Here is a 23,827-nt window from a genome sequence, read left to right as displayed (position 1 = left end):
GACATAAAAAGGAACTAAGGTCTGGACGTGACAGTTGGAGGGGCATTGGACTAAGATACAGTGGCGTAGTATAGAGTACAGTATATACATATGAGATGGGTGATGTAATATTTACAAACAATTAAAGTGACTAAGATATCTTAGAATAGTATAGAGTACAGTTTACACATATGAGATGAGTAATGCAAGATACTGAGACATTATTAATGTGGCTAATGTTTAATTTCCTGAAAGTGGCCAGTGATTCCTAATCTATTTCCACAGGCAGCCGTTGGTGTGCTAGCACACCAAACTAAAATAGAGACATGTGCTAGTGATGGCTGTTTAACAGTCTGATGGAAGTAAGATAGAAGCTGTTTTTCAGTTTCTCGGTCCCAGCTTTGATGCACCAGTACTGACCTCGCCTTCTGGATGATGAACAGGGTGAATGGCGGGGTGAACAGGCAAAGGCATCTTTTTGGCCTTCCTATGGCATCGGGTGCTGTAGGTGTCCAGGAGGGCGGGAAGTTTGCCCCCGGTAGCTTTGGGAAGACCGCACCACCCTCTGAAGAGCTTTGCAGTTGTGGGCGGTGCAGTTGCTGTACCAGGCGGTGAAACAGCCCGACAGGATGTTCTCAATTATGCATCTGTAAAAGTTTGTGACGGTTTTAGGTGTTAAGCCACATTTATTTAGCCTCCTGATGTTGAAGAGGCGCTGTTGTAACTTCTTTACCACACTGTCTGTGTGGGTGGGCCATTTCAGTTTGTCAGTGGTGTGTACGCCGAGGAACCTGAAGCTTTCCACCTTCTCCCCTGCGGTCCCATCGATGTGGATAGGGGGGTGCTCCCTCTGCTGTTTCCTGAAGTTCACGATCATCTCGTTAGTTTTGTTGACGTTGAGTGAGAGGTTGTTTTTCTGGCACCACACTCCCAGGGCCCTCACCTCCTCCCCGTAGGCTGTCTCATCATTTTTGGTAATCAAGCCTACTACTGTTGTGTCGTCTACAAACTTGATGATTGAGTTGGAGGTGTGCTTGGCCACGCAGTCTTGGTTGAACATCAACCTTGTTGGGTCCCAGTGTTGAGGATCAGCAAAGAGGTGTTGTTTCCTACCTCCACCAACAGGGGGCAACCTGTCAGGAAGTCCAGGACCCATTTGCACAGGGCGGGGTTCAGACCCACGGCCTCGAGCTTGATGAGCTTGGAGGGTATTATGGTGTTGAATGCTGAGCTATAGTCAATGAACAACATTCTTACATATGAATGCTTCTTGTCCAGATGGGATAGGGCAGTGTGGTGGCGATTGCATTGTCTGTGGATCTATTGAGGCTGTAAGCAAATTGAAGTGCATCCTAGGGGGGCAGGTAAGGTGGAGGTGATATGATCCTTGACTAGTCTCTCAAAGCACTTCATGATGACAGAGGTGAGTGCTACGGGGCGATAGTCATTTAGTTCAATTATCTTTGCTTTCTTAGGTACAGGAACAATGGTGGCCATCTTGAAGCATGTGGGGACAACTGACTGGAATAGAGAGAGGTTGAATATTTACTTTACTTCAGGTAGAGACTTCAGAGACTAGCTATGTGACACAAGGTTTAAGAGGACATCTAGCATTTTAGATAACCCTTCCCCTAACCTTAACCCCTAACCCATAGCTTAGCTAAAGTTAGCCACTTACCCACCTAGCTAAGGTTCGCTACAACAAATTGGAATTCATAACATTATCATACATATTGCTAATTCATAACATATTTTATGGCGAGGGGGACAGAGGGATCAGGTAGATGACTCCTGGTGGCTATTCATTATCCTGATGGTCTGTGGTAGAAGCTATTGGCCAGTCTGTTAGTTTTAGCCATGATGCTCCTGTACTGCCCATGTCTGAGTGGAGGAAGCAGGGAGAACAGGCTGTGGCTCAGGTGTCTGAAGTCCCTGAGGATGTTCTTGGCCTTCCTGTGACACCTTGTGTTGTAGGTGTTCTGGAGGGAAGGCAGTGTGCACCCAATGGTGCATTCTGCTGAGCGTACCATCCTTTGTAGTGCCTTGCGGTCAGCGTCGATAGAGTTGCCGTACCAATACAGTATGCTCTCATGGTGTTCCTGTAGAAGACTGTGAAGGCCCTTGGGGACAGGCCAAATATCTTCAGCCTCCTGAGGTTAAAGAGTAGCTATCATGCCTTCTTCACCAACGTGTCTGGGTGATTTGACTATTTCTGCTCTTCAGAGAAGTGTACATCGAGGAACTTTACATTTTTGATCGTCTCCACGACAGCCCTGTTGATGAGGATGGGGGCATGCCTGGTTCCACAATCAACTCCTTTGTTTTGCGACATTGAGGGAGAGGTTGTTTATCTGGCACCACACTGTCAGAGTGCCTACCTCTTCCCTGTAGTCCATCTTGCCAGGTTGGGATAATGGGTTGTCAAGGGTTGATGAATCTGGTGCCACACTAGACAAGAAAAAACAACAGAAACAAAATGACAGTTAAGTACTAAAGTCTGTGTGTGTCTATGTGCTGGTCTGTATGCACACGTACAACACGCATACATGCATCTGCATATTTGTGTGCATGAGGAAGATTGTACACTGGTAAGACAAAGAATGTGAAATAGCAACAAAAAGAAAGAGCAAATGTTTATACTCTTGTCTGTGTTCACAAGGTGCATGTGTGTTTCAATGTTGTGTTTTTTTTCTTCCCAATCTCAGGGTACATTCTTAGAAATAAGGGTATGGTATTGTTCCCTAGGGTACCAAAAAAGGTACACAATGATCTCACATGGTGTAATTCGCTATCTGTGTGGATAAAGAGTATAACGGTACATTTGCGTACTCTATATTTTCAATGTGAATGTACATATTTACCCTAAATTTTTTAAGGAACTTAAGTCTTTGTCACTGGGGTAGTACCCTAAAAAGGCACATTTGTACCATTATTATCATTAACATATTCCCCAGCATGCACTACCGCAGGTAAAAAGAAAAATGGCATTGTTTTTAATATCTGTGTTTTTGTATATACATTGATTGATTAATTTTATGCTACACAAAGATAAATAATATACTAAACTAATTTAATCAGTTAGTTAGATTTTTTTGCTGAAATGGTTGTTCTAGTTAAAATGGCTTAGGTAGTCTCCTCAATATGTTCTTAACCCTACAGTCATTATGAATGCAGGTTGCAGGTGAACAAAAAACAGTTGGATATCCTAACTGTGGCTGGATTCCAATAGGAATTACAAATCAATTAATGTAACTTTCAGGTAGGGTTGCAAAATTCTGGTAGCTTTCCCAAATTTCCCAGCGTTCCAGAAATCCCAGTTGGAAGATTCTTGGAAACGGGAGGGAATATGCAGGAAATTATTCAACCAGGATCTTTTTTTAAATCTGGGAGCCTACTTGCAGACATGATGTGGCCTGTAAACCATGAGTTTTAGGCCACTGTATTAGGGTAAATCTAGGCTGCAAAATAAGCTCTTATGAGATATGCAATCATAAAGTGGAATTATAATGATAACATACGCCTAGGAACTCACTTGGTAAAGGCCACAGGACTGAAAATGAACCATTTCAACAACAATGTCTCTGTCACTAACATACACAATCATGGTTGGTAACTCTACAATTCACTCAGCACGACTTTTACCTGTGGAGAAAGGTGCTTTCTAAGGTATGAACTGGGGTACAACTATGTATGTACCTATAACTAAAAGAACAAAGGAGGACCTTCCAGGGTGCCACCCAAGTGACAAGCGCTTGTAGCCCTTTATTTCTGAGAGTATATACGTTTATTTTCCCTTTCACCTGAGGACACTTTCCTTTGTTTCTGCACCCAGCTGAGATTTGTGAATAATATATTGGTTTCTCCTAAACACAAGCAGTAGTGGTATTTCAATGCATAACTTAGGTTGGTGGCTTTCTCCCTAGATCTTGGCTCCCCACCTTGAGATTATATTATCCTAACACCAGGGTGTGATGAAAATAATATACAGTACTTAATATGTATATTGTATGCATGTAAAGTCAAAGTTTATGCCTCAAATACAAATAAATCACAAGGTACCGACATTAACATAAAGAGACAGATACACACACTTACAAACACATACACCCCCTCCAAAACCCCTGAACTTATCCCTGGCCCTCCTTTCTGCCTCCACATCTAGGTTCCCTGAATGTGTGGCTGAGGGTGAAGAGCATCGCCTCTGTGGGCGATCGGGTCTGGACTCTGGATGGAAACCAGGGTCCTGACTGGATTCAGGCCAACATCAACGTCAACCCCAGCGGACCCTTCCAGGTACAGCTTTCTGCGAGCATGCCGAGACAAAAATGTACCCTATTGACAAAATATCCACAACCTTGAAAAACTTTGTTGTAAAAGTTGTAGTTTTGAGATAAACTTGAGAATAAGAAACTTTCACAGCACATTGGAGGGGATAACTACTTTCAATTAATGTAAAAAATGTAATGAACAAAAACTCTGATACAAGGTTTTTATAGGACACCAATGGTTTATGTAGAAAATGTGTAATCCACAGAATGTCCAGTGCTTTAATGTACAAAATGAAGTTCTGGAAATATATATAATATAATAATATAAATATTTCTGGTGGGCACGCTATGGAGGTCCACTTGTCTCCACAAGGGCCTACGTTGCACCTTACTCCCACTATGGTGTCTGGCGGGCTGAAGTGATGACTCAGTGTTCTGTGTGTGTAGTGTGCAGTGATTACCACTCAGGGCTCCGTCTCATCTCCCCAGGTTGCCCGTTTATGCTGAGTCAAGTGTGTGTGTGTGTGCATGTGCATTCTTGAGTGTGTGTTCGTGCGCATGCATGTGTGAATGTCTTTGCGTTCTTGAGTGTGTGTGTGTGCATGTATCTGGGTCAGTAAGAGTGTGCATATCAGGCTCTTCTTTGTGTTTACATGTGTGTGTTTGCACGTGTGTATTTACAGTAGATGAACGTGTAGATATGGATTTGCCTGTCAGCAACCTTGCTTGTAGGCTGTCACTTCCCTCTAAGACTGCTTGTGTGTGTGTTGGTGGGTGTGTTTTTGTGTGTGCGTGTTGAAATGCGTGGGATGTCCACCTCGGAAAACATCACACAGCATACGCAGTCACCTCGCCCCACCAGAGAGAGTGAAAGAATAAAATAATTACTGAAACAACCCACGACACCCAGAAACAACCCAGTCCAGAGTAAATATAAACCAGTCTAACGGTCCAATCTCAACCAGTTGTTTGCCACCCATTAAGCAACCTTGTCTTCTTCTCTCCCTCGGCCACAGCCCTGAGAGCAAATTAAACGTGATCGTTCCACATTGGTCTGGTTTGTAGGCCCCGTAGTCTCAAGACCAAAGAATGGTAGGTTTAGCAGCAAGGCGCACGCTCATCCACACACACACACAAAAACACACACATGCCAAGACACACACACACAGACACACACACATGCTTGAACATACACAAATGCATAGACATTCACATGCACACACACAGATAGATAGACATTTTCTTTCACACACAACACCACACACAACACCACACACACACACACACACACACACACACACACACACACACACACACATACTCCCAGTCTCCTGCCCCCTTCAGCAATTAGTTATGACAGGTCAATTACCAGGAATATTTATGCAGTAGACAGGGCCTCCTCGTTGTTTTTGTAATGATTCCAGATACTGTGTGTGTGTGTGTGTGTGTGTGTGTATGTGAGGAAAATGGAATCAATGATGAATGCACTGAGAAGAATAGGCTGGAGGGGGGGGGTCAGATTGCTTGCTTGGGTGTGTAATTTGTTATGCCTGCGCGACAACATGTTGTTCCATTCAGTTTCCTGTTTGCAAACAGTTTTAAATTAATTTAACCATGCGAAGTCAGGGTCAAGTTCCTCAGCATGGTCCGACAAACTAATTAAGATAAATCCTCAGCTTGCATTCAGCTTTAAAAACAGACATTTATAAACGCAATGCAACCATTTCAAAGATTTTACTGAGTTACAGTTCATATTGTGGTCAACTGTGGGGTATTGGGTTGAGCGCACAGAGATGGACACAGAGAGGTTCTAGTCAGAAAACACGACTTCACTCACTCCCTGCCAGAAAAAAATATTCATATTCTGAGTTTCGTTCCCCTCTATCGGCTCACTCCTTGCCTCTCACGTTTTCTCTCCTGCGGTGTGCCACGGTGCTCCATTTATGTGGCCTGCACGACTGGTTGGCACTCTCCCCTAATTACCCCTAATTGGTGCCTTCAGGGTCAGGGTGCCCAGCCCGGGTACTCTCAGCAGAGACTCCCTTACGTTGCCCCTACCTCCCCTCTATCACCAACCCCCGGGGTGGAGAATGCCGTCTTCTTCCGGGAGGCTGCTGTTAGTGACAACTGCCAGCACCTCTTCATCAGGTCTAGAGTGCTGTCATAGCTTGCCTGCCTTCCCCAAGCAGTTCATCCGCCTGGGCATGGGGTAGGCATAGAATTTACTGACCTCATTCAGGCCCCAGAAGTAGCTGCAGAAGCGGACGGTTCTGCCCGGTTTTGGTACCAGCACTACAGGGCTAGACCACTCACTGTGGGACTCTTCCAGTACCCCACCAGCATTATCGTCATTTCCCGCTGTACCGCCGCCCTCTGGGATTCTGGTGTCCAGTATGGCCGTTTACTCACTTTTTCTCCCGGACGTACGTGCCATCTCTTCAGTAGGTTCACATGGTAAAGCTGGAGGGGTTTTCCCCGCCTCGGTTGGCGGACCTTATGATTGATGTTGCCTACCCGCTCAACGATGTCTTAGGGACGATGCCGCATAGATAGGAATTTGTTCTCTGTTGTTGAGATCAGCACCAAGACCTTCTCACCCGGGTGGAACTCTCTTGGTTGGGCTTCCCGGTTGTATACAGGTGTCACGCCCTGGCCTTAGTTATCTTTGTTTTCTTTATTATTTTGGTTAGGCCAGGGTGTGACATGGGTGATTTATATGTTTTGGTCTTGTCTAGGGGTTTTTGTAGATTTATGGGGTCGTGTTCTTTTAGGTGTCTAGGTAAGTCTATGGTTGCCTGGATTGGTTCTCAATCAGAGACAGGTGTTTATCGTTGTCGCTGATTGGGAGCCATATTTAGGCAGCCATATTCTTTGTGTATTTTGTGGGTGATTGTTTCCTGTCTTTGTGTTTTATGCACCAGTTAGGACTGTTTCAGTTTTCACGTTTATTGTTTTATAGTTTTTTCATGTTAAGTGTTTCTTATTAAAGAACCATGGACTTCAACCATGCTGCGTTTTGGTCCGCCTCTCCTTCCCAGGAAGAAAGCCGTGACATCACGCTCCTGGGTGAGTTGTGCCTGCGCCATGTGCTCCTTCACCACTGGCCGTATTGTCCTCATCTTCTCCCTTATCTCCTCAACGTATTCCACCAAGCTGTCAAGGAGGGTTGGTTGGTCCTCCCAGACCTCCTTGGTTAGGTCCAGCAGTTCATGGGGCCGGCAGCCATACAGGAGCTCAAAGGTGGAAAACACAGTGGACGCTTGGGGTACCTCGTACACCGAGAACATCTGGTGGGCCAGAAGCTGGTCCCAGTTCCTCCTGTCTCTCTCGATGACCTTCTTCATCATCTGCTTTAGGGTCTTATTGATGCAATCTACTAGCCCATCTGTTTGAGGATTGTAAAAGCTGTCAGGATTTCCGATCGGATAACCACCCAGCTAGATAAATGGAAGAACTCCAGTGTGATACCTTTCGCATCCTTCTTCCTATCTCACATGCGCACCTCCCCAGGTCCCTCCTCCATAGTGCCTGGAAGAGAGTGCCATCTCTACCGAGGAGAATGGTCATGGGCACATTAGAAACTGCCCCATGCGCTTCTGGCACACCCCCTCAGGGTGGTTATCTGCACTGGCATGGTTGGGTATGCTACAGCAGAGCACTGGTGTCAATTCCATCGATTCGTACTGGAACCATCGGAGGGGCCATCTTAGTGTGTACCCAACAGGAGGTGACCCCTGAGCTGGTGTCCCGAATTGTCGTACTCACAGCAGCGCCTCTGATCTGGGTCTAGCAGCGGACGTCATCGTCAGTTCGAGTCTCCCTCCCACTCCACGGCCTCAGCTGGTTTCGTCCAGGCACCCATCAGCTCCTAGCCTCTCTCTATGCTTTCCATCCCCCACCCCGCGTCCGCTCTCTCCGCCCGGGCCCCTTTCAGCATGTCCTGGGTGTTCTGGTGGGTTTCCACCACAGTCAGCAAATCCTACAGACTTTGGTGGTTCTGCATTCTCACTGCCTTCTTCATCTCGTAGGGGAGGGCTCGACGGTACCTATCCAGGAAATCCTTATCGATTATCGGGTGGGACGGTACATCGGTCAGTAGCCAGCCCTTGGTAAGATGCACCAGGTTGCTCATCTGAGCACAGGGAGTGTTGCTAGAATTAAAGGCCCATTCATGGACCAGATGTGCAAGGCTGAATCCATAACAGCTCAGGATCTTGCATTTGAGTCCCTCATAATTCACTGCCTGGTTGGCATTCAAGTCCAAGTAGGCCTTCTGGGCCTTCCCGGGAGGTAGGCTGCCAAAAGGCTGGCCCACTTGAGTTTGGGCCACCCTTCCTGGAGCTTCATCCCCCTCTCTCGGCTCACTCCCTGCCTTTCTTTTTTTTCTCTCCTGCGGTGTGCCACGGTGCTCCATTTATGTGGTTTGCACTGCTGGTTGGCACTCCCCCCTAATTACCTGGTACTCCCAGCAGAGGGAGCCAACGTTGCCAAACGTACTTCCCCTCTATCACCAACCTCCGGGGTAGACCTCCCGGGATACCACAATATGAGGAAGTCAGTCAATTGAAATTAATTCATTAAGCCCTATGACCGGGAATACAGATTTTCATCTGTTTGTCACAAATACCTTTTTAAAAAAGTAGGGCGTGGATCAGAAAACCAGTCAGTATCTGGTGTGACCACTATTTGACCCATGCTTGAGCGATACATCTCCTTCACGTAGAGTGGATGAGGCTGTTGATTGTGGCCTGTGCAATGTTGTCCCACTCCTCTTTAGTTGCTGTAGGAAGTTGCTAGATATTGGCAGGAACTGGAACCGGCTGTCGTACACGTTGATCCAGAGCATCCCAAACATTTTTAATGTCTGGTGAGTATGCCATGGAAGACCTATGAAATATTCAGCTTCCAGGAACTGTGTACAGATATGGGGTTGTGCATTTTCATGATGAAACATGAGGTGAAAGTGTGTGTGCCCACACACACATAACATAGCATGCACACAAATGCATACTGACGCCCCCCACACACACAAACACACTCACTAACTAACTCACACACACTTTCATCACCCTGCCATCATGAGGTGATGGCAAGGGGATGAGTAGCATGACAATCTCATCACAGTATCTCTGTGCATTCAAATTGTCTTTGAAAAAAGGCAATCGTGTTTATTGTCTGTAGTTTAAACCTGGCCATACAATAATCCCACCACCACCACGGGGCACTCTGACAACGTTGACATAAGCAAACCACTCGCCCACTCGCCTACCTGTCTGACATCTGCCCAGTACAGTTGAAACCAGGATTCATCCTTGAAGAGCATACTTTCCTAGCATGCCAGTGGCCATCGAAGGTGAGTATTTGCCCACTGATGTCGGTTACGATACTGAACTGCAGTCAGGTCAAGACCTTAGTGAGGAAGACAAGCACACAGATGAGCTTCCCTGAGACGGTTTCTGACAGCTTGTGCAGATATTCGTCACTTATGCAAACCCACAGTTTCATCAGCTGTCCAGGTGTCTGGTCTCAGATGATCATGCAGGTGAAGAAGCCGGATGTGGAGGTCCTGGGCTGACATGGTTACACATGGTCTACGTATGTGAGGCCGGTTGGACATACTGCCAAATTGGAATTGTGTTTTGTGACAAGATTGCACATTTTAGAGTGGCCTTTTATTGTCATCAACACAAGGTGCACCTGTGTAATGATCATGCTGTTTTATAAGCTTATTGATATGCCACACCTGTGAGGTGAATGGATTATCTTGGCAAATGAGAAATGCTCACTAACAGGGATGTAAACTCATTTGTGCACAAAATCTGAGAGAAATAAGCTTTTTGTGTATGAAACATTTCTGGGATCTGTCATTTCAGTTCATGAAACATGGGACCAACACTTTACATGTTGCTTTTATGTTAATATTTTCCCACGTCACCTACCTCACACAACACCACACCTCAAGGACTCGACTTCACACAGACACATTTGTTTATTACAGGGGCACCTTTGGTGTCTTTAGCGTTTGTGGGGGGAGAAAAGTGCTGTGTCCCAAATGGCTCTTCCCTTTATAGTGCACAACTTTTGACCAGAGCCCTATGGGTCCTAGTCATAAGTACTGGACTACATAGGGAAGAGGGTGCCATTTGGAACACAGTGTTCTTTCTTCTTCCAACTGTTTCATATGGGTTTCAAGTGTGGGTTTAAACTGCAAATTGGGCCCGACACTGTCTTGGCCGATAATGAATAGAAGTATAAGTCATTAATAAAGCACTGCTTCCTTCTTTCAAAACTTGTTTAAAGATTAATATTCATCACCCTCCCCACTCCTACACCATTTGTTTTTGACAGAGGAGAGGAGGGGTGTCGGAAAGGGGGTGGGTTGGCGAATAGGGTGGATATGAGAGAGTAGAGGTGTTGTCTACATAGCAAATTAGGGATTTTGTTTTTGTGTGTTCTTGTTTTCTGATTGCTGTGTCTCAATCACTAGTACATACTTGAGCCTCTCCTCGCCTTACTATCGGCCACAATCATATAACATTAGGTTCGTTGATGTTAGTTGTGCTTCCTCTTAGGTGTAGATGTTCAATAGTGGGACTGAATCAAAAGTTGTTTATTAGTAAGACGTTTACATTAACTAGTTAGACATTTACATGAATGTGACTTTTCAATAATAATTGATGTTTCCGCTATCACAAACACTATCACTTATATTATACTTCAGTGCCTCCACACCAAACTGCCACTATCCTTGTGTTTGGGCAGTAGGGAGGGCAAGGGACATTGAGTCCAGACTGAAGCCAAATTACAATTCTCCCCCATCTCATTGAAGTGATCACTCGTTTACTTTCCTTCAAGGATTTACAAGCATTGGATCGTATGAGACATACATACGGTAAATCAAATCGAATCAAATTGTATGACACAAGGTTAGCGGATGTTAATGCGAGTGTAGCGAAATTATTGTGCTTCTCGTTCCGACCATGCAGTAATAACCAACGAGTAATCTAACCTAACAATTTCTCAACAACTACCTTATACACACGAGTGTAAAGGAATGAAGAATATGTATGTAAAAATATATGCATGAGGGATGGTACAGAACGGCATAGGCAAGATGCAGTAGATGGTATCTAGTACAGTATATACAGTGGGGCAAAAAAGTATTTAGTCAGCCACCAATTGTGGAAGTTCTCCCACTTAAGATGAGAGAGGCCTGTAATTTTCATCATAGGTACACTTCAACTATGACAGACAAGATGAGGGAAAAAAATCCAGAAAATCACATTGTAGGATTTTTTTATGAATTTATTTGCAAATTATGGTGGAAAATAAGTATTTGGACACCTACAAACAAGCAAGATTTCTGGCTCTCACAGACCTGTAACTTCTTCTTTAAGAGGCTCCTCTGTCCTCCACTCGTTACCTGTATTAACCTCTAGCGTCGAGCAATCCCGTATCCGGGAGCGTAATTATAGCCTCAAGCTCATTACCATAACGCAACGTTAACTATTCATGAAAATCGCAAATGAAATGAAAGAAATATGTTCACTCACAAAGCTTAGCCTTTTGTTATTAACAACACTGTCATCTCAGATTTTCAAAATATGCTTTTCAACCATAGCTACACAAGCATTTGTGTAAGAGTATTGATAACTAGCATAGCATTAAACCTAGCATTCAGCAGGCAACATTTTCACAAAAACAAGAAAAGCATTCAAATAAAATCATTTACCTTTGAAGAACTTTGGATGTTTTCAATGAGGAGACTCTCAGTTAGATAGCAAATGTTCATTTTTTCCAAAAAGATTATTTGTGTAGGAGAAATCACTCCGTTTTGTTCATCACGTTTGGCTAAGAAAAAAATCTGAAAATGCAGTCTCTACAACGCCGAACTTTTTACCAAATTAACTCCATAATATCGACAGAAACATGGCAAACATTGTTTAGAATCAATCCTCAAGGTGTTTTTCACATATCTATTCGATGATAAATCATTCGTGGCAGCTGTGTTTCTCCTCGAAGCAAACGAAAAATACACGCAGCTGGAGATTACGCAATAATTGCAACGGAGGACACCAAGCGGCCACCTGGTAGATGTAGTCTCTTAAGGTCAATCTTCCAATGATTTGCCTACAAATACGTCACAATGCTGTCGACACCTTGGGGAAACGACAGAAAGTCTAAGCTCATTCGTGACCCATACACAGCCATATAAGGAGACATTGGAACACAGCGCATTCAAAATCTGGGGCACTTCCTGTATGAAATGTCATCTTGGTTTCGCCTGTAGCATTAGTTCTGTGGCACTCACAGACTTTATCTTTGCAGTTTTGGAAACGTCAGAGTGTTTTCTTTCCAAAGCTGTCAATTATATGCATAGTCAAGCATCTTGTCGTGACAAAATATCTTGTTTAAAACAGGAACGTTTTTTTATCCATAAATTAAAAGAGCGCCCCCTATATCCAAGAAGTTAATGGCAACTGTTTGAACTTGTTATCAGTATAAAAGACACCTGTCCACAACCTCAAACAGTCACACTCCAAACTCCACTATGACCAAGACCAAAGAGCTCCTCTGCTGCTAAAGTGGGCCTACAGTGCCTTCACACAAGTATTCACACCCCTTAAATTTTTCAAAATGTTGTTGTTTTACACAGCAGGATTAAAATGGATTTAATGTAATGAAATGTTCTTGGGGTCAACGATCTACACAAAATACTCGCTAATGTCAAAGAGGAAGAAAACATGTAAAACACTTATATCTTGATAAGATAAGTATTCAGAACCCTTGACTTTTTCCACATTTCAGCCTTATTCTAAAATGTATTAAGAAAACATTTTCCTCAGCAATCTACACACAATACCCCGTAACAAAAAAGCAAAATGTTTAAAGAAATGTTTGAAAATGTGTGTGTGTGTGTGTGTGTGTGTGTGTGTGTGTGTGTGTGTGTGTGTGTGTGTGTGTATATATATAAAAACTTGCTCGCAAAAGTATTCAGAGACTCGAAATTGAGCTCAGGTGCATCCTGTTTCCATTGATTATCAATAGAAACAGAGTTGTTTCTACAACTTGATTGCAGACCACCTGTGGTAAATTGAATTGATTGGACATGATTTAGAAAGGCACACACCTGTCTATATAAGATCCCACAGTTGACAGTGCATGTCAAAGCACAAACCAAGCCATGAGGTCAAAGGAATTGTTTGTAGAGCTCCGAAACAGGATTGTGTCGAGGCACAGATCTGGGGAAGGGTACCAACAAATTTCTGCAGCATTGAAGGTCCCCAAGAAACGAGTGGCCACAAGCATTCTTAAATGGAAGAAGTTTATAACCACCAAGACTGTTCCTAGAGCTGGCTGCCCGGCCAAACGGAGTAATCGGGGGAGAAGGGCCTTGGTCAGGTAGGTGACCAAGAACCCGATGGTCACTCTGACAGAGCTCTAGAGTTCCTCTGTGGAGATGGAATAACCTTCCAGAATGACAACCATCTCTGCAGCACTCCACCAATCAGGCTTTTATGGTAGAGTGGCCAGACAGAAACCACTCCTCAGTAAAAGACACGACAGCCCACTTGGAGTTTGTCAAAAGGCGCCTAAAGACTCTCAGACCATGAGAGACAAGATTCTCTGGTCTGATGAAACCAAGATTGAATTCTTTGGCCTGAATGCCAGGCGTCAAGTCTGGATGAAACCTGGAACCATCCTTACAGTGAAGCATGGTGGTGGCAGCATCATGGTGGGGATATTTTTCAGTGGCAGGGACTGGGAGACTTGTAAGGATTGAGGCAAAGTTGAACAGAGCAAAGTTCAGAGAGAACCTTTCCTACAGGAACTCAGACTACACAAACAAAAACAGCCATGTCACGGACCCTGACGTCACGCTTCCAGACAAACTAAACACCTTCTTTGCCTGCTAACAAAGACTGCGTCCCAACCTGCTACTTCTCCGTGGCTGATGTGAGTAAAACATTTAAACTTGTTTACCCTCTCAAGGCTGCTGGCCAGACGGCATCCCTAGCCGCGTCCTCAGAGCATATGTGCAGAACAGCTGGCTGGTGTGTTTGCGGACATATTTAATTGCTCCCTATCCCAGTCTGTTGTCCCCACATGCTACAAGACAGCTACCATTTTTCCTGTACCCAAAAAGTCAAAGATAACTGAAATGAATGACTTCCGCCCCTTAGAACTCATGTCTGTCATCATGAAGTGCTTTGAGAGGCTAGTCAATGATCATATCACCGCCACCTTGCCAGCCACCGTAGACCCACTTCAGTTTGCATACTGCCCCAACAGGTCCACAGATGACGCAATCACCATAACACAGCACACTGCCCTATCCCATCTGGACAAAAGGAATACATATGTAAGCTCAGCATTCAACACCATAGTACCCTCCAAGCTCATCATCAAGCTGGAGGCCTTGGGTCTCAACCCTGCCCTGTGCAATTGGGTCCTGGACTTTCTGACAGGCCACCACCAGGTGGTGAAGGTAGGAAACAACATTTCCACTTCGCTGACCCTCAACACTGGGGCACCACAAGGGTGTGTCCTCAGCCCTCTCCTGTACTCCCTGTTCACCATGACTGCGTGGCCATACACGCCTCCAACTCAATCATCAAGTTTGCAGACGACACAACATTGACTTGGCTTGATCACCAACAACGACAAGATAGCCTATAGGGAGGAGGTGAGGGCACTCGGAGTGTGGTGTCAGGAAAACAACCTCTCAGTCAATGTCTACCAAAAAAGAGATGATCGTGGACTTCAGGAAACAGCAGAGGGAGCACCCCCCTATCCACATCGAAGGGACAGAAGTGGAGAAGGTGGAAAGTTTTAAGCTCCTGGGCATACACATCACAGACAAACTGAAATGGTTCACCCACACAGTGTGGTGAAGAAGGCGCAACAGCGCCTCCTCTACCTCAGGAGGCTGAAGAAATTTGTCTTGCCACCCAAAACCCTCAACTTTTGCAGATGCACAATCGAGAGTATCCTGTCGGGCTATATCACAGCCTGGTACAGCAACTGCACCGCCCTCAACCGCAAGGCTCTCCAGAGGGTGGTGCGGTCTGCACAACGCTTCACCGCGGGCAAACTACCTGCCCTCCATGACACATACAGCACCCGATGTCACAGGAAGGCCAAAAAGATCATCAAGGACAACAACCACCCGAGCCACTGCCTGTTCACACTGTTATCATCCAGAAGGCAAGGTCAGTACAGGTGCATCAAAGCTGGGACCGAGAGATTGAAAAACAGCTACTATCTCAAGGCCATCAGACTACTAAACAGCAATCACTGACTCAGAGAGGCTGCTGCCTAAATTGAGACCCAATCACTGGACACTTTAATAAATGGATCACTAGTTAATTTAAACAATGTCACTTTAAATAATGCCACTACATTGCTCATATGACATGTACTGTATATACTGTATTTTATACAATCTACTGCACCTTGCTCATGCCGCTCGGAAATTGCTCATCCATATACTTATATGTACATTTTCTTATTCACCACTTTAGAGTTGTGTGTATTAGGTAGTTGTTGGGGAATTGTTCGATTTATGTGTGTTAGATTACTTGTTAGATTTGTGTATTAGGTAGTTTTTGGGGAATTGTTAGATTACTTGTTAGATTTGTGTGCATTAGGTAGTTGTTGGGGAATTCGCAGTAACATCTGTTAACCATGTGTATGTGACCAATAAAATTTGATTTGACAACGAACGTGTTGAATACTTGTTGACTTAACACATTTCAGCTTTACATTTGTTTTATTAATTTGTAAAAATTAATTAAAACATAATTCCGCTTTGGCATTATGAGGTATTGTGTGTAGGCCAGTGACCCAAAAAACTGAAATCAATCCATTTTAAATTCAGGCTGTAATACAAGTGTGGAAAAAGTTAAGGGATGTGAATACTTCGAATGCACTCTACATTCCGTAACATTACAAATAGAGATTTTAAACAAAACAGACTTGATCTGAGCACTGGCAAGTGGAGGGATGCTTATACGAAGGCTTTGTAATAGTCTCTCTCTCTCTTCCACTTTCTCGCTTGTATCAGACAGACTTCCCGTACTCTAGGTTGCCAGCAATGGAGCTGAGGCAAAACACCTCCCTTTCCTCCCACCCTTGTACTTTCTTTCTTTTCTGTTCTGTCAGACACCTGTTTTCTCACCAATCAATGATAATGACTGAGAAGGGCTCATTCCGACAGTGGGAATTTACCCAAGTCGGTGTTGTTTTTGTTTTTTACTGTTTGGGCTCTCTGGTTTTATTTGGCTATATCTGTCTCCTTCGATCCTCGACTGCAGCGTATATTAAGTGGACATTTACTAAGTTAATGGGGCAAACTGTGTTTTTGCACTTAATTTATTGCGAAATATAATATATAGCCATTGATACTTGAAGGATATAACTTAAATTCCTAATGAGCTTAGTTCAACTGTCTCAAAAAGTTCCAACCAATGGGACATTAAAAACAGTAATATCTTATGTTTCACCGAGTAGTGGCTGAACGACGACGCTTCCGCCTGGTATGGCTAATGCTTGGCTTCCGACTATAAGGCGCTACAGTGCGTGCAACCCTGCACATCACTTGGGCCAAGCTTCCTGTCATCCAGGACCTATTTACTAGGCGGTGTCAGAGGAAGGCCCAAAAAATGGTCAAAGACTCCAGTCACCAGTCATCAAGTCATAGACTGTTTTCTCTGCTACCGCACTGCAAGCGGTTCCGGAGTGTCAAGTCTAGACCTAAAGGCTCCTTAACAGCTTCTACCCCCAAGCCATAAGACTGCTGTGTTATGTGTGGCGGAGCAGGTGAACCAAAGTGCAGACTCAGACAATGAGACCGGGACATGGTAAATAAGATATTTATTGCAAAGTGTGTGGGGGGGTGCAGGCCAGGAGAAGATTGGACGGGTAGCTGGGATCCAGGAATTGAGGCAGGGGGGGTAGGGGCAGGGTAAGCAGGTCTGGAGCGGATTCCAAGGAAGCAGTAAAGCGGGGGTCCAGGCAGGGAAGCAGGACTGACGAGACGAGGGACTGGAGACAGGAACCAGTCAGAGCAGACGGAACTGTAGAGAGGAGAGAAGCGCAACGTCAGGCTAAGGAGGAACATGCACAGGATAACAAGATCTATGCCGGAACAGGTGGCTTGAAACGCAGACTGACTGTGCAGAGGCTATGGACTGGCAGCATGGAAATGGCAGGTCTGAGTATTCGTAGGGGTCTTGATTATGGAACAGGTTACAGCTGGTGGCTATCTGCTCTGCCTCCAACACACCTGTCTCAACTCACACAATCACATAAACCCACAGAGAGAGAGGGAGAGAGCACTGGGGGTGTGGTGGCAGGTTAGGGAGACACAGGATGAGAAGTAGAGGGCGTGGCAGGAGCAGATGTAGGCATGCTGAACCACTAAACTAATCAAATGGCCACCCGGACTATTTACATTGAACGTCCCCATTTTGTTTTTACACTACTGCTACTCGCTGTTTATTATCTATGTATAGTCACTTCACAAATGACCTCAATGAACCTGTACGCCCGCACATTGACTTGGTACTGGTACCCCCTGTATATAGCCTCCACATTGACTCTGTACAGGTACCCCCTGTATATAGCCTCATCACTTTTTGATTTATAATTTATTTATTTTTTGTTTATTTAGTCAATATTTATTAACTCTATTCCTTGAACTGCATTGTTGGTTAAGGGCTTGTAAGTAAGGTAAGGTTGTTGTATTCGGCGCATGTGAAAAATACAATTTCATTTGATTTCAAATGCTACCCCATCAGAACCCAACATTATAAGCTTGTTTTACTGTAAACAACGTAATCATAATCAAACACTGTATAGATTCAAAATATGGGTAAAACTACACGTTTTATCTTATGGATGGTCTGTCCTTGCATTCATAGCTCTGTCTATGAATTTGAGAGTGGTTGCATTTCTATAGCCCTATCCCTCAGCTGTTTACCAAAAAAAGGTTGGTAGATGACCGCGTTGTTGTTTTTTGAATCCTGAATTTCCCCTTTAAGGGTTTGTTCCCTCAATGCTAGATGTAAGAAAAAATGCAATTACATCCACTTTGAGGCTAGCCTCACATATTGCAATATCAGCCGGTATTGAGTGGAGCGGAGGTGGCACCGCAAGTTGTTAGGAAGCAAAGTGTATGTCTTTGTCTGAAGAGACTACATGTATCTCGGATTCGATCTAATGGAAACAGTTAGTATAAATAAACCTTCACAGATAGTAGAGGAGTTAATCTGAGAGAGAAAGAGTTTGAGCAGGAGAGAGAAGTCAATGAGTTGCAGTAGGGTCTGGCACACAAATTCCACTTTTTCCTGAGTCACGCTAGAAAGACTTTGTGCAAGCATTGTTTTGTTCTTCAACGTTAGACCAAGTCTGACACTTTCATTCATGTGTTTCGGACACATACAAAGAGGTTTTTTTCGTCAGGATTTTCTACAGTACCTGTGTTTCCCTTTCCTCCTCTCCATTGCAACTCTTCCCCAGGTTGTTGCTGTAGAAGAAAATGACTTTTCCCTGATGCACTATCCTTTTCCAGAAGTGTGCACTTGCACAATCCCCGTCATGGATTTAAAAGGACAGGATTAGAGTAAAGCATTGGTTGGAGGGAATTTCCACCATGCAAGTGGTGCAAGTCGGGAGAAGGTTGGAGAATGTATATATCTTGTAAAATAAGAGTTAATAAATCCTTCCAGCCTCATTTCAGTCTGACACGTTGTGTCGTTAGTATTTTCATAAGTACAATATAGCAACATTCTTTGTTGATTAGCATGGATAACCCAATCAAAGACTCGACAATTTAGGGATCTCGTACTGACAGCTCACCCGCTGAGACTGGCAGTGCCATGCAGGAAGATTAGATAAACGTTGGCAGCCATCTTTATTCATGACACCAATTATGAATTATGTAGTATCAGACTAATAACGTTATGCTAATTATGTTATGTAAAATTGGAAGCTGTTTCATGGCATGGAAATAATGATTCAAGACAGAAAATTATTTAATAGAGTTGGTCAATAGTTGTCCTGTATAATAAAGAGAGAGATGGCTTTTACAGTGCATTTGGAAAGTATTCAGACCCCTTTAGTTTTCCATATTTCGTTAGGTTATAGTCTTATTCTAAAATTGATTAAACAGTTTTTTTTACACAATACCCCATAATGACAAAGCAAAAACAGGTTTTTAGAAATGTGTGCAAATGTATACAATATTAAAAAACTGCCTAGAGTGTTCTTAAGTATGACGCTAGAAGCTCCCCTGTATTTGGGGGGTTTCTCCCATTCTTCTGAGCAGGTCCTCTCAAGCTATGTCAGGTTGGATGGGGAGCGTCGCTGCATAGCTATTTTCAGGTCTCTCCAGAGATGTTCGATCGGGCTCAAGTCCGGCCTCTGGCTGGGCCACTCAAGGACATTCAGAGACTTGTCCCAAAGCCACTCCTGCGTTGTCTTGGCTGTGTGCTTATGGTTGTGGTCCTGTTGGAAGGTGAACCTTAGACTGGGGTTAAGGTGCTTAGCGTGCTGGAGCAGGTTTTCATCAAGGATCTCTCAGTACTCTTTGCTCCGTTCATCTTTCCCTCGATCCAGATGAGTATCCCTGCTGGGATGGTACCAGGTGTCCTCCAGATTTGACAATTGGCATTCAGGCCAAAGAGTTCAATCAGACCAGAGAATCTTGTTTCTCACGGTCAGTGTCCTTTACGTGCCTTTTGGAATACTCCAAGCGGGCTGTCATGTGCCTTTTACTGAGGAGTGTCTTCCGTCTGGCCACTCTACCATAAAGGCCTGATTGGTGGAGTGCTGCAGAGATGGTCATTCTTCTGGAAGGTTCTCCTATCTCCACAGAGGAACGCTGGCGCTCTGTCAGAGTGACCATGGTGTTCTTGGTCACCTCCCTGACCAAGGCGCTTCTCCCTCGATTTCTCAGTTTGGCCGGGCGGCAAACTCTAGGGAGAGTGTTGGTGGTTCCAAACTACTTCCATTTAAGAGTGATGGAGGCCACTGTGTTCTTGGGGACCTTCAATGATACAGAAATGTTTTGGTACCCTTCCCATGGATGACCAATGGAAACAGGATACACCTGTTTTGTTGAAAAGTGAAGCATACTGTACTGCCAACCCAAACTCGAGATTAAATGACTGTAAGCCTACTGGTCATTACTGCTGGAAAGACATTATGACCTAGCTGGCATGTACTGTCGTCAACTACTGCTCATCTCTGTCATGGCTATGGTTGCCTACTTATGCACAGAAATAAAGAACAATTGGCATCACACCAGGCTGATCAATTCACCTTCGGCACATCTTTTGATGTTGTGTTAAATCGCAACCTGCTTGTCACTATACATTCAATAAACAGTCTACAACAGCCATGATGTTAGCGAGGATTCACCAAAAAGACTATTGCTAAACATACAAGTTACTCCCCAAAGCAACTTGCAAGCAGAAATGTTTTTCTTAAAATGACCGCAATCAAAAATAAAAAACATTTAAGAAGGAAGATGCGAAGAGAAAAGTTGTCGAAACATCTTGGCCGGTTGAGACGACGATTACCCAGAGGCCATCTTTGTTCCTTCCTTACTGCAGCCCAATGATGTGCCTCTGGGTTTATTGGAAAACAGGGCAACCCACATTTCTCCCATGCTGCACTGCGCTGTCCTGGGTAGCGTATGTTCTCTCCCTCCTCTTCCTCTTTCTGTCTCTCTCTTACTCTCTTACTTTCTCTGTCTTCATTTCACTCTCTCTCTTGCTTGCTCTCTATTGCCTCTCGCTTTCTCACTCGCTTTCTCTTCTGCATGTTTACCCTCTCTCTCTCTTGCTTCCCTTTCTCTCTTACTTAGCTTACTCTCTCTTGTGCATGCCCCCCCCTCCCCCTCCCCTCTGTCTCTTTCGTTCTTTCACACACACACACACACACACACACACACACACACACACACACACACACACACACACACACACACACACACACACACACACACACACAGCACTTCAAAGCGGGGCTCCCTACAGGCTGTTTCCCCCCCTGGCGTATTCTGTGCAGGGCCACAGATCAATGCACCACATTAAAGGTTACAAGTGGAGGCAAAACACCACGTTCACGCCGCCCACTGTACTTCCTGTCAAAGGAAGTGGTACGGCCAGGAACAGGTTGGCACGGTGATGTGAGAGAGGCACTATGGGAATTATAGGGACGGATCCCTCAGGGGGAGGCAGGACGAGAGTAGGAGAGAATGGGGATTGTTTGAAGTGAGTGGATGGCAGCGATTTTTTTAATTAGCTCATTGTTAATTGGTGTTGTAAAACAGAAAGTGGGCCACATTGAAATACTTTTAAAATGCATCTTTCCTTCCTTCCTTCCTCGCTTCCTTTCTTCCTTACTCCCTTGAGGTTTAACATGTTCTATTGCTACAAATGTATCACCTCCAGCAGGAAAATACAAAATGAGGAGAGCATAGTAATTAAGACACTTACACACATGCACACATACACACAGCTTGCAAAATCTCACACACACCCCAAACTTTACAAAGACTAACCACACACATCAATAACGACTAACACACACACACACACATCCAGCTTTTTACCTGTGTAATTCATGAGGGTTTGGCAGCTTTCTTTCTATCTCTCTTCCCACTCCCCTTTCTCTCTCTCTCTCTCTCTCTTTCTCTTTCTCTTTCCCTTTCTCTTTTACTCATGTCTCCCTTCAATCTTCTCCTTTCTACACCTCACTCTCTCTCTCTCGTGGCCATAGTGCATGTGTATTTGAGTGTGTTCGTGCATGTGTGTGTGTGTGTGTGTGTGTGTGTGTGTGTGTGTGTGTCTGTGTATTCAGAGCCCCAGGTGAGGCTCTTCTGCCCTACAATAAATCAGGCTTGCACTTTCGGCAAACGCTGGCCTCTGCCTTTTAGACAAGGAGATTTACAAGAAAGAGTCATGGAAGTGAATACATAAATACAAATAATAACTAATAGCAAGAGCTGGCCTGCTGCAGACACAAACACACATGCACACAAGAATACAGAATACATTTAGGAGGTGTGTGTTTGTGTGTGCGCACCTTCGGTGTGTGTCTGCATATATAACAGTGCGAGTCTAATATTGTTGAGTATAATCGAACATCGTGACCAGGCTCTTACGCCTGACAGTGCCCGTCTGCCACGGCCCTTTGGCCAATTAGCCTAGCCACCCCTCATACCTTGTTCCCCCGTGTTCCCCCTAGCAAGCAAATCAAATCAACCTTCCTCACAAATGAGAAGACTGGCCAAATCTATCAGTCTCACTCCTCCACCCCTCCACTCCCTCCATCCCTTTCAAAGCCTCCTTTCCAGGCTTTCTTTATTTATTCAAAGGAGTCCTTCGTTCAAAGGAGTGTATTCAAGGATTAAATTAGAGAATAGCAGAGAGAGATGCACCGTCCGCCTGTTTGGCTCCTTCCCTTTGTGTGTAATTGGAGAAGCTCTCTCTTTCTTTCTCTTTCAGTAATAGAGAGCTTCGATTACCTACTCAGCTCTCTGACCACTCTCTCTCCTTCTCCCATCTTCCTCCTCTCTCGCTTCAGGCCGATACCCACTAATTATCAAAATCCAGAAAAGAGCCGTTAAATTCTACAACCACCTAAAAGGAAGCGATTCCCAAACCTTCCATAACAAAGCCATCACCTACAGAGAGATGAACCTGGAGAAGAGTCCCCTAAGCAAGCTGGTCCTGGGGCTCTGTTCACAATCACACCCCACAGAGCCCCAGGACAGACGCACAATTAGACCCAAGCAAATCAATAGAAAACAAAAAGATAAATACTTGACACATTGGAAAGAATAAACAAAAAACAGAGCAAACTAGAATGCTATTTAGTCCTAAACAGAGAGTACACAGTGGCAAAATACCTGTCCACTGTGACTGACCCAAACTTAAGGAAAGCTTTGACTATGTACAGACTCAGTGAGCATAGTGTTGCTATTGAGAAAGGCCACCATAGGCAGACCTTGCTCTCAAGAGAAGACAGGCTAAGTGCTCACTGCCCACAAAATGAGGTGGAAACTGAGCTGCACTTCCTAACCTCCTGCCCAATGTATGACCATATTAGAGAGACACATTTCCCTCAGATTACACAGATCCACAAAGAATTCGAAAACAAACCCAATTTTGATAAACTCCCATATCTACTGGGTGAAATTCCACAGTGTGCCATCACAACTGCAAGATTTGTGACCTGTTGCCACAAGAAAAGGGCAACCAGTGAAGAACAAACACCATTGTAAATACAACCCATATTTATTTTCCCTTGTGTACTTTAACCATTTGTACATTGTTACAACACTGTATATATACATAATATGACATTTGTAATGTCTTTATTGTTTTGAAACTTTTGTATGTGTAATGTTTACTGTTAATTTTTATTGTTTATTTCACTTTTGTATATTATCTACCTCACTTGTTTTGGCAATGTTATCACATGTTTCCCATGCCAATAAAGCCCCTTGAATTGAATTAGAGAGAGAGAGAGCGAGAGAGAGGTTGGGAGAAGGACGGAGAGAGAGA

At 44.3% G+C, this 23,827-nt stretch overlaps 1 protein-coding gene across 1 annotated transcript in view; it reads left to right on the top strand.

The window, feature by feature from the left end:
* The window catches only part of LOC112263451 (MAM domain-containing glycosylphosphatidylinositol anchor protein 1), a 408,035-nt gene that overhangs the window by 367,257 nt on the left and 16,951 nt on the right, over positions 1-23,827 (top strand). The window contains exon 17 of the mRNA XM_042330737.1: positions 4,142-4,272. Within this exon, the coding sequence (XP_042186671.1) occupies positions 4,142-4,272 (131 nt within the window). The remainder of the gene's footprint in view (positions 1-4,141; positions 4,273-23,827) is intronic.

Source organism: Oncorhynchus tshawytscha, linkage group LG12 (assembly GCF_018296145.1).
Source record: "Oncorhynchus tshawytscha isolate Ot180627B linkage group LG12, Otsh_v2.0, whole genome shotgun sequence".
NCBI lineage: Eukaryota > Metazoa > Chordata > Actinopteri > Salmoniformes > Salmonidae > Oncorhynchus > Oncorhynchus tshawytscha.
This window is presented reverse-complemented; position numbering and strand designations above follow the sequence as displayed.